The 11,461-nt window shown below is 46.4% G+C and overlaps 2 protein-coding genes across 2 annotated transcripts; both read left to right on the top strand.

The window, feature by feature from the left end:
• The first annotated feature begins 922 nt into the window (after positions 1-922).
• On the top strand, positions 923-3,499 carry LOC9266277 (uncharacterized). The gene is made up of 3 exons (XM_066312257.1): positions 923-1,577; positions 2,403-2,472; positions 3,246-3,499. The coding sequence occupies exons 1-3, from the start codon at positions 1,015-1,017 to the stop codon at positions 3,249-3,251; spliced, it is 639 nt and encodes a 212-aa protein (XP_066168354.1). The 5' UTR covers positions 923-1,014; the 3' UTR covers positions 3,252-3,499.
• Positions 3,500-6,275: 2,776 nt separating this feature from the next.
• On the top strand, positions 6,276-8,406 carry LOC4342543 (probable ribose-5-phosphate isomerase 3, chloroplastic). Its single transcript, XM_015792509.3, has 2 exons — positions 6,276-6,779; positions 7,834-8,406. The coding sequence occupies exons 1-2, from the start codon at positions 6,375-6,377 to the stop codon at positions 8,269-8,271; spliced, it is 843 nt and encodes a 280-aa protein (XP_015647995.1). The 5' UTR covers positions 6,276-6,374; the 3' UTR covers positions 8,272-8,406.
• Positions 8,407-11,461: the final 3,055 nt, after the last annotated feature.

Here is an 11,461-nt window from a genome sequence, read left to right as displayed (position 1 = left end):
CCGAATCCGATTCGAAGAAAATAATATGGGATATGATACGGGATAAGTGATATATTATCCGACACTAACCGTACCCGACTCCAAATTTAAAGGAAAATATGGGTTAGAATATGAGAATGCCATGATCCGACTGCATCCGCCCGTTTTCACCCCTACTTGCAACTCACAGCGTGTATGATACGAAAACATCATCCAGGGGCATAGATGTAATTGACGAAATCTCCTAGGTCTCTTGTGCAAATTTCTCGCCGCTTGACTAAATTTGACTCCACCTGTTTGCTTTGCACCAGGAAGCCGAAGCGAAGCAGCGGCGGCGACGGCGAGCCGGCGACGGGAGAGATGGCGGAGCAAGGCGGCGGCGTCTGCTGGGCGTATCTGCCGGCCGAGCTGGCGGAGCTCATCGCCGCGGGGGGGGGGGGGGGTTCGTCGACGGACTACGTCCGGTTCCGGGCGGTGTGCTCGCCGTGGCGCGCCGCCGCGCCCTCCCCGCGGGGCCGCGGCGTGCTGGACCCTCGCCTCCACCCCGGCGCGCGGTGGATGATGTTCCCGGAGGGCTTCGGCCGCTTCCCGGGCCACCGCGCGCTCGCCGGCCACGCCCGCTTCCTCGACCTCTCCGCCTCCGCCGCCGCCGCACTCATCCGCGTCCCCCTCCCGTTCCTCCGCGACCACTGCGTCCTCGACTCCCCAGACGGCCTCCTCCTCCTGCAGCGCGACGGGGACACCGCCATCCGCCTCCTTCACCCCTTCACCGGCGACATCGCCGAGTTCCCCCCGCCTCGATTCCCTCGCCCACCAGCTCCTCCACCTGGACTTCGACCCCACCGTCGATCCGATGTACATCTTCACCGGCTGGATTTACAACACCTCCGCTACCCGATTCTCACACCAGATCCGCAAGATCTGCGCCGCCGTCGATGTCGCCGATGAGGGGATTGTTACCGTGATGCTCGCTGTCGAAAAGATTGGGCGCGTGGCGTTCGCGGCGGCCGGCGACGACGATTGGGTCATCAGCACATGGAAGGAGAACCAATTGGACAATGCATTGTCATTCCAGGGGGGAAGCTGTATGTGGTGAATTGCAGGGATGGGCTGATTCATGCCTCGGTGATCGATCCGCCGCGACGGCGGCGGCGTGAGGGGGAGGAATCGGTGGCGCAGCCGCCGGTGCCTCCTCCAAGGAGGATCGCGACATGTTCGAGCGAGGAGATCCACCTGCCTTCTCTAGTGGAATTGGACTCCGAGCTCATGCTGGTCGGCTACAATGGCAGCTCCCTCTCGCGCATTTTGGTTCTCAGGCTTGCTGATCTTGCCATGGGTATGATTGTGCCAGTGGCGAACATTGGTGACCATGTCCTCTTCATCGGTGCGCGGAGCCTGTGCGTCTCGCCTGGCTGGTTACCGTCCATTCGTGGCAACTCCATTGTGTGCTTCCATGCCGGAGAGAACTACCTTGCTCAGTACCATCTTGGCACCGGCTCTTGGTCACCGGCAAGTGATGGACAGCTGATGCTTAGCCCTCCATCGCGCCCGTGTAGCCTCATCCATCACATCTTCACCTGTTGCTATCGCCAATTCTGGTAAGGTTCTTCCTTGTTCTTACACCAATGTATCTTCAGTTATATATCCAGCGTGTTATATGGCGATTTGGTCTCCGGTTCAGCTAAGGTTCAGACGTGCAGTAGGTAAAAAGTTAATTGCTTGTTATGAGGAAGCCTGAGCCGATTTATATGCGGATTTGTTACCGAGTAGAATATCCTGGTGAAAACCCAAATATTCTGAGTGATTTCACCTTAAGGCCCCGTTCGATCTCCTATTTGGGAGTTGAATTTTTGTTGCATGCAAAACGAGAAAACTCATAGCACATAATTAATTAAGTAATAACTATTATAAATTTGAAAAATGGATTTATTTGCTTTTTTAAACAACTTCTATATTTTTTAGATAATAAACAACTTCTATATAGAAACTTTTTTTTAAAAAAAATACACCATTTAACAGTTTGAAAAGCGTGCTAACGGAAAACGAGAAAGTTGAAGTTTAGAGTTGAAGAATAGAACTAGGGCCTAAGGTTTCTATGAATAAGCGGTGTCTTAAGTTGTTGGAGTATTACCAGCTTTTGTTAATGATTAGGAAGTCTATAAGGGTGGGCCTAATGTGATTTTCATTCAGGGTACTATGAAATACGAAATCTGCACTTCTAAGTTCATTTTCGGTTAGTCTTTGAACCTCACATGCTCTTTCATTGTATTGCTGTTTTGTACCTAGTGATGTATCAATTTAAATTTTACTAATTGTTCCCTAAAAAATTTACTAATTATTATCAGCATGTTGGTTTTACATGGTTCTTGATCCTTTGTTAAATCTTTTCTTCTATATTTGCTTAGCTTTTGATTAATATGTAGGAACAAAGGGCTGATATTTTGTTCCGAGTCAGAGCCTGAATGGTGGGCGATGCGGAAGTACCGATATGGGGTCAGTTTTTCTTCTCATCCTCTTTGTCGCTTCTAATGTTATAAGCATTAGTAGAATCATTTTCATCTATATATCGGTGATCTTTTCTTGAGTCAGAGACAAGCTTGCTAGTAGTGCAGTGGCGGAGCCAAGAATTTAACCCTGTGGTCGATTAATACCAGTTTATATTTAAGTGGGATCATTTTTCTAAGTTCTCTGGATTTATACATAAAAATCGAGGTTTTTAAAGGGGTTTTTCAAAAACCTGTGGGGTCAGACGACCCCACAGGATATGCATGGATCTGCCACTGTAGTAGTGTATTATTAATCCTTCAGTTAGATACAGAGAAATATATGGGTATTTACCGCAATTCAAAAGCCACAGTCTGAATACATTAATTCATTTTAATTGATGTTACTAGCTGGGTGCTGCTGGTTTTTTTTTTTTTTTGTGTGTGTGTGCCCCTGAAACATTGGATCATTCTTTCTACTACTCAAATGCTACTCCTTTTGTGAATCTATTGTTACCGACCGAACCTGGAATTGGTTCCAGTAACATAAGTTTTGCTGAAACCTGAAACCGGAATTGTCACTTTTTCTTCGTGTTTGTACTTTGTAGTTCTCTTCATCTGGTAGATTGCAACTTTCATTATGGAAATTCGAAAGGAAATTGTAAAAAATGGTGCAACAAGGATCATATGAGCATTTGCATTATATGCATAGCCAGCTATATCACTTTTTTTTTTGTAATTACTAGTTTACTAATAGTGATGTTGTTCTTTTTCATTGGCCAGACCTGAAAGACTTGAGCTGGGAAGGACGTTCGCTGCAACTTCATTTTGCATCAAGCACAAGAGCAGGAAGCTCAGTCTCTGTGTTTACTTCTGTAGCCAACCTAGAAACTTACCCTCTGCAACTTCAGTTATCCCACAAATGCTTTTTGATGAATCCAGAAAAAATGGTGTATTAACTGTGAGGATTATAACATAGTGGAGTACTAGTTTCTTATCAGCCATGAAATTAGGAGGTCCATCTGTTTTGTTTTCCATGTTTTAGGTTGGTAACTGTCTCCCTGATATCCTGGTGCCTTTTGCTGCGTTTGTTGACTGAAGAAAGCGTAAAAGCGAATGTACGCTTTCAATTAGTCCAACACTAGGCTGCTATGCTGATAGATCAAGAAGAGGTCAAAATAATCAGGACCAGGAGCCAACTATCCTGCTTGGAGTCTTGACCCTTCGCTTAAAGAAAAAGAAGAAAGAAAAGAAAACAGCTACCTGAACATTGACTTGTATTTTTGTAAAACAAAAAGAAATCAAAGATGCAGGCAATGCAAAATGGTGTACCCAACAGAAATGCCCAGCATAGATAAGATTACATGTCTTTTCCTGATGTACTAACATTCTTCATGTAAATTTGACACATGACTCTCGAAACCATATGGTGTTTTGAGGTATACCTTACGATTTTATAAAGCCGAAAAATAAGGATGCACATCCTCTGTAGTACTGCTTGTAGTAGCAATGGCTGATATGTGGTCCCGGTCCCACACGTAAGTGTCTGCTACTGCATCAGCAGTACTGCAGACAATCCCCACTAGAAAAATAATGCCTCCCATCGTTTGTCTTTCATCGTGGTTTACTGTTCTATTATTAGCTTTTTTTTTCAAGGAACCGACGGCAGGAGAATCTCCTGCCGGAATTTATAGAAGAAGAGAATTGACCCAGTTAATAAGGGAAACCGGGCCCGAAAACCAAACAAGCACGGTTAATTAAACGGGAAACCGGCAAAAACCAATACAGAAAAGAAAAGAAACAACTAATGAGACCTCACAGAAGTCGTCGTTACCGAGCTTACCAAAAGGCAAGCAGCTTCGACAACATAATGACGAGGTCTCCAGAACCACCAAACATCCTCTAGTGGAGCAGAAACCTTCTAAGCGAAGCCTTCAACAAGGAAACAACATCAAAGATGCTGTCAACACCCGTTCAGAAAGGAACCCGGTTTTCACCTGAAGGAAGAGAGAACCAACATGACGATACCTCCAAGGAGGAAACGGCACCCGCAAGCATCGATATCATCAACCTAGGATAGCACTAGGCAAGGTTTTCACCCAAGGCTCTCTCAAACTGCTCCACCTCAAAACCCTCGTCGCGTTGCCGGGACGTTCGTTGAGGGTCATCGTTGCCGAGCTTGCAAGACAAGCAGCTCCGACTCCACCTCAACAGCCAACCCTGCAGCTCGACCAGAGACCACCTCACACCCAGGAACCCAACTGCAGGAAACCAACGGCGCGGCCGACGACCAGCGAACAGGATGCCGAAACAACTCCGCACGCCACCCCTACCGAACCACGGAACTCCCTGGCATCGACTGGAAGCAGCTTAGCCTAAGAAGGGAGGAGCACCTAAGAAGAGGGGAGCGGCCGCCGCACCGTCAAAGAGCACCGGAAGAACAACTACTGAAGAAGGGGAGAACCGGATCTGGAGGACTAGAAGGGAGGGAGATGGAGGCGCCTTCCCCGTCGCCGGCAAAAGCCGCAGTAGGCCGGCAGCCCGGCCAGGACCACGCGGCAGCCGGCGCCAGAGCGCGCTCCGCGAGAGCACCACTGGACAACCGGACGAGCCGCCGCCAACCGGAGAGCCGCCGCCAACCTGGTTCTGTCGTCGCCGATGAAACCGCGCCGGAGCTGCTACGTCCGAGGGCGCCGGCGTCGACCAAGACCGTCGCCGGCCGCGCCGAGACCCGCCGCCACGCCGCCGTCGTCACCCCGGCCAGATCTGGCGAGGCGACCGGATCTGGCGACGCCCTCGACGGAGCCGCGCAGAGCCCCACCGCCGCGCCGCCATCGCCGCAGGGAGCTCCACCACCACGCCGTCGCCGCGACCTCGCTGTCCCGCCGCCGCGACCTCGTCGTCCTGCCGCCATTGTCGCCACACCCGCGCCGGGGCGAGATGGAGCCGAGGGAGATGGGCCCGCCGCCGCCATCCCAGCGCGTCGCCCGGCTTTGCCGGCGACGAGCTCCAGTGGCGGCGAAGCAGGGAGGAGGGAGGAGGAGGGGCGGCGGTGGCTAGGGTTTCGCCCCCGAGCCGCCGCGCGAGGGCGATGCGAGGGCCGTGTATTACCCCCTCCTATTATTAGCTTTTAAATTGCTAAGGAGATATAAAAGTTTTATCTTTTGCTAATCAGCTGTAGGCGGTAGGCCAATGATCAGCTTACCATGTTCTTATTTCATTCCCTTTCCAATTAATTCCCAATGATAATCCCAAAATTTATATTTATTAGTATACAATAGAGAAATCTGGTTGTGTCACATCGGTTAAAATGAATGACCTTGATTTTCACTGGGCCTGTTAGAGATCATTGCCCAATTTTACTAGAAATGGAGAGAAAACAAAGTTTACAAATGGAAAGAAAAAAAGAACCTTTCCAGAGAAGGAGGTAATCCAATAAGGACATCGGCTATAAAAAGGGGTGTTTTTTATCACATAATGGAATTTATATTTCGTACGAGCTTACTCTAATAATTCAATAAAAATAGGACATTAAATACGACCTTAGTAACCATTTAAGTGTCCCTTATTTCTGTCGCACAAAATTACCGAGATCCACACGAGTTGTTTGTACAATAAAAACTCGAAATAGATGTTTTTGTCCTATGCTCACAATGAACCCAACCTAAGATGACCAGTAATTTAAACACGAAAACATTTCTTATTGACAAGAATAAGAAAGAAAATTGCAACAAAAAAAGTTAGAAAAACCCCTAGCCTTCCAAGTCACCACCAACCCCTCTTTCTTTGATCACCATCTCCATCTCCATCTCCATCTTCTTCTTCCTTCCACCACCAACCCCCCATCTCCTCCATCTCCACTCCACCTCACACGCCTCATCGACCTCCCAAGAACCACCACCGCCTTCTCCCATGGCCGCCGCCACCGTCTCCGTCCGCTTCCACCCGGCCGCATCCGCCGCGCGCTGCGGCGGCGGCTCGCGCCGGAGCAGGCGCCTGTCCGGGGTCATCAGGGCGCAGTCGGCGCCGGCTTCGGCGGCGGCGGCGGCGCTGACGCAGGACGACCTGAAGAGGCTGGCGGCGGTGCGCGCGGTGGAGCAGGTGGAGAGCGGGATGGTGCTGGGGCTGGGGACCGGGTCGACGGCGGCCTTCGCCGTCGCGGAGATCGGGGCGCTGCTGGCGTCCGGGAAGCTGAGCGGCATCGTCGGGGTGCCCACCTCCAAGCGCACGTTCGAGCAGGCGCAGTCGCTCGGCATCCCGCTCTCCACCCTCGACGACCACCCCCGCATCGACCTCGCCATCGACGGCGCCGACGAGGTCCGCCTCGCCACCACCCCCTCTCCTTCCTTCCTTTTACATCATCATGAGTCCTCAACTGTTTTCCTCAATCCATTGAGGGACAAAAAAATTCAGTTTTCTTGGATTAGTTCAGTTCAGTTCCATTCCGAGTGAAAAAAAGGAATTCAGGCTTGCATTGCTTTCAACATGGGGAGGTCTGACTTTCTACCATGTGCTAAGCCTATATGATTGTCCTGCAATCACCGTTCATGGAGACTTGGAGAGAAAATGAGGCTTTTCTTTTGGACTTAACCTTGATAATGTTTTTCTTTCTCTGGATAAAAAGTTGTAGGTGTGAATGTGTGATGGTCCTATGGTAGCTTTATGGATAAAGTTGGACAAAAATGCAAATCTTGTATATGGTTCTAGCTAAAGAGTAGTAAAGGAGCTAATTGGCAGGTCACATTTTAGATACTACTCCTATGAAGGAGAAAACAATCTAAACAGTGCAATTTTTGAAAGAAAACTTTCTGTATAGAAGTTCCTTTAAAACTTCAAATAAATCCCTTTTTCAAGTTTGTAATAGCTAATAGTATCATGTGTTAATTGCCCAGCCAATACCGATCAGCCCAGTAGCTGATCAGCAAAACAGCCCAATGGAAAGGGTAGCTTGTCTGTCAGCTCAGTGACTACTCGCTGTTAGTGCCATGAACTTCACTAGAATCACTACTAAACTCTTAGTCAACCGTGTAAAAATTGCACCGTTGTACTCTTGGTACTCGTGGCTGGTGTTGCCTTCTTATTATGCAGATTAGCCGTAGTAATTCGGGAGTATCTGTTTTTGTCCTTGTCCTTTTCTCTGTGTAGCTTTGTATCTGAAAGTAGGCCATTTAGCAACACATCTCTATTGTAAAATGCTTTAACAGTGATGATAAAGTTAGCAGGATCAAGCCATGACATGCAAACAGCTGCTCTATGGTCAAATATTATGTAATTTTATTGTCTATGATTTGGTATCCTCGTCCCTGCTTTTCTCCCAAGTCACCATTTTATAGCTACCTACCTGAATACCTCCATTTTGGTATCAAAACAGGTCGATCCAGACCTTAACCTTGTGAAAGGGAGAGGTGGTGCCCTTCTCCGGGAGAAGATGGTTGAGGCAGCATCAGACAAGTTCATCGTTGTTGTTGACGAGACAAAGCTAGTTACCGGCTTAGGAGGGAGTGGTCTAGCCATGCCTGTGGAGGTTGTGCAGTTCTGCTGGAAGTACAACCAAGTGAGATTGCAGGATCTGTTTAACGATGAAGGATGCGAGGCGAAGCTGAGATTGGATGAAGGCGGCAAACCCTACGTTACCGACAACTCAAACTACATCGTTGATTTATACTTCAAGACGCCGATCAAGGATGCGTTGGCAGCAGGGAAGGAGATCTCAGCTTTGGAAGGCGTCGTTGAGCATGGGCTGTTCCTGGACATGGCGACTTCGGTGATCATCGCTGGAACAGATGGCGTCAGTGTCAAAACAAAGTGAGTTTTGGGGTTTTGTTGTTGCCGGTGTTGAATTTACGATTTTTTGTTGGGATGTATAAGCTATTGGGGTGTAAAAGCAGGCAATAAGATGCTTCACTAATAATAATTGAATATATTTCCCCACTCTTTCATTGCTGATTCCTCTTGTGGCATAGTCTATCTCCTATGTTTTATTTCGGGTGTGTTTAGTTCCTGAAAAAAGTTGGAAGTTTGAAGAAAGTTGGGAGTTTGGAAAAAAAGTTAGAAGTTTATGTGTGTAGGAAAGTTTTTGATGTGATATGATGTGATGGAAAGTTGGGAATAGGGGGGAAACTAAACACGGCCTTCCCTGTGTTCCAAATGAGCCATTTTAATGTCCAGTAGGAGTACTAGAATGCAAGGAGCAGGGAAAAAAATAATCTAATTTTGAAAGCTGCTGGTTAAAAAAAGAGAGCATGATTTTGTCCCTCTTGGTGATAATATATGTTAGTGGCTTAGTGAATTGAATGAACCAGCCAGAGCATCCAGTGCATAGTTTAATGAGCCAGAGCATTTGGGTAAAGCCGTTTCTTCTGTTTAATTTGATATCATTTCTCTGTAATTCAAAATATGTTGCTGATATGTAGATAAAAGTTGTGATTTGGCTGTTCTAGCGTTTGTCTGCTCTCCAAAGACTATCTCAGAGTTGCCTCCTGCCGTCTTGCACGATTTGTTGGTCAAGAGACAGCCCGACAGCCTGCATTTCCTCGATTGGCTCGAAACGTATTTGGCTGTGTTTTGCTGCTTGTCACACTATTCACATCTAAGTTTGTAAAGCAAAGGATGTAAAAAATAATTGGTAACATATCAGAAAGATGCAACGAAATAGGGCAGCCACAATGTAGTCGGTTTGGGGAGGGGGGGGGGGGGGTTCAGCCTAGGGTTTACGATTTCGACATGCCCTTGGCGAAATTCAGAATTTCACGAAATTCGGTGGTAAATTCCGAACAAATTTCATAAACCAAAATTTGAATATAAATTCCCTGAGTTTGACGACAAGTTCTCGAAAACTGGTCGGTTTTGACGAAATTCCGATCGAAATCATCGAAATTTCGATCAGTAAGTGTTTTCCTTTTTTTAATTCCGATCGGTTTTGGCCCATGTAAGGGTTTTCTTTTTTTAGTTCATTATTCTTTTCTTTCCTGATGTAAGTTTCAGTAAATACACACAATATATCATTTTTTTCGAAAATTTATATCCCAATAGATTATATGAGTATCATAGTATTTACAAGATTTTATTTGATTTTTTCTTTTTTTTATCAATTCAAATTTGAATTGAGATAAAACTTCTCGAAATCTCAGACGGTTTCTACTTTCGAGCCTCGTCGAAACGTCAAAATTTCGTGAAGTCCGGTCAGATTTCGTCGGAATCGTAAACCCTGGTTCAGCCTCTTATATGTCAGTCGTATGTCAGTCGTTAGGATTAGCTACCCACATATAATAAACAATAATATCTATCTCTACTTCTCTTTTTTCCTAATGCTATCATGTATCTATATACATTTTGAGAATTGCTACAGCTAAAATCTATGTACGTGGGTCCTATTTATATGGATCACTTTTACCATATACTCCCTCCATACTTATAAAGGAAGTCGTTTAGGACAGCGACACGGTCTCCAAAATACAACTTTGACCTTCTTATTTCTATAAAAATATTTATTGAAAAGTGATATATGTATACTTTTATGAAAATATTTTTCAAGACAAATCTATTCATATAATTTTTACATTTATAAACTTAACAACTTGAGAGAGTTATTTATAATTTATATTCCCAAGATTTGACTTAAACATTTTCATAAACAACTTCTTATCAGTATGGAGGGAGTACATTGGTGATGCTCCAAAACTTCAAAGGCAGCTCCTTTGGAAGGAACTCCGACCGTTCAATGACTCGACTTGACTCCCAACCAAACTCCTATTCTCCAAACTAATTAGAATCGGCGCAGCTAGCTCAACTACAACTGAGCTAAGACCTGTTCGGTTCTAATGAAGATGAAGTTAGGGCACGGAAAATAAAAAGACTATTAGCGCATGATTAATTAAGTTTTAATTATAAGAAAAAAAAGTACATTTTACTTCCCCAAACTAATTCAATGGATCACTTAACCCCTGAACTATTTTTTTAGCTCATTTTATCCACTAAACTATTAAAAATGGTTCATTTTACTCCTTAATAACATTTTTTTACTCTTTATACAAAGTTGTATTTTAAGCTGAAATTTGTTAAAGCTATAGATGACACAATTACCAAAGTTCAAAAATATTTTGAAATTTTTCATGGCATTTGCTCAAACTTTAAAATTTTGATGTTTAAATCAATTTGAAGTGCTTTCAACCTATGTGAACAGTGAGAAAAAATAAAAAAAGAATGTTGAGACATAAGTTGTGGGCGCATCTATATTCTAACAAAATATGAAGCGTAGGGGGGAGGAGGGGGGTTGAAGATGAACCGTTTTCAATAGTTCTGATGTGACTATCAAGTACATGCATACAGCCAAGTATGAGAAATATATAACATTGCCAAAGAATATATCGGATGAATGGAGGATCTACAAGATATTAAAGTCCAATGAGTTTTGGAATCCAGTTTGGCCTCCGGAGACAGCACTGACTTCAAATAGACCTAGCGCCTTCATGCCAACTCCGATTTGGGTGATCTTGGACTTCATGGAAAGCTTATCTCGCTACCTTTCAAACGCATCCAGTCTTATGTCCAAATTTGTCGGTGATAAGGGCCTGGGGGTACCTAAGCTAAAGGGAAGGGAAGCCTCCCCTGCACAACGCACCCGGCGGGCCCAGCCCCCCTCGGGGGATCGGGCGTTTGGCCAAAAAGCGGCCGTCCATCCCTCGGGGGGTTCGGGGTACCTTGTCGTACCCCTCAGGCTCGAGGGGCTGAGCCGTCCCCGAGACCCTCGCTTGGTCGCCATGTGGCGGCCTCGTGGGAGCTCGAACGGGCGGGAGCGCCGTCCGCCAAGCGTATTTATTGGCGGCGCCCCAACCGCCCCCGTCGCATTTAATGCGATGTGGTAGGCCGTGCACCGCCCACTGATAGACGTGCGCCAGGTAGCCGGTTCTTGACCGGTCTGTGACCCGGCGATGGATGGACAAGATGGGCGGCAGCGCACCCACGCCCCGCTTTTTGTCAGGCGGCGTGGGGGCTGGTAT

This window comes from Oryza sativa, chromosome 7 (assembly GCF_034140825.1).
Source record: "Oryza sativa Japonica Group chromosome 7, ASM3414082v1".
In the NCBI taxonomy this organism is placed as follows: domain Eukaryota; kingdom Viridiplantae; phylum Streptophyta; class Magnoliopsida; order Poales; family Poaceae; genus Oryza; species Oryza sativa.
Note: the sequence above shows the minus strand (reverse complement) of the source record. Positions and strands in the feature narration are given on the sequence as shown.

What these genes read in the sequence shown, in the direction of transcription:
- LOC9266277 (XM_066312257.1), top strand. Translation starts at nt 1,015, where the DNA reads ATGGAAGGAGAACCAATTGGACAATGCATTGTCATTCCAGGGGGGAAG. An exon ending in TGTTGCTATCGCCAATTCTG is followed by an intron (nt 1,578 to 2,402) that starts GTAAGGTTCTTC and finishes ATTAATATGTAG; the next exon opens with GAACAAAGGGCTGATATTTT.
- LOC4342543 (XM_015792509.3), top strand. Translation starts at nt 6,375, where the DNA reads ATGGCCGCCGCCACCGTCTCCGTCCGCTTCCACCCGGCCGCATCCGCC. An exon ending in CCATCGACGGCGCCGACGAG is followed by an intron (nt 6,780 to 7,833) that starts GTCCGCCTCGCC and finishes GTATCAAAACAG; the next exon opens with GTCGATCCAGACCTTAACCT.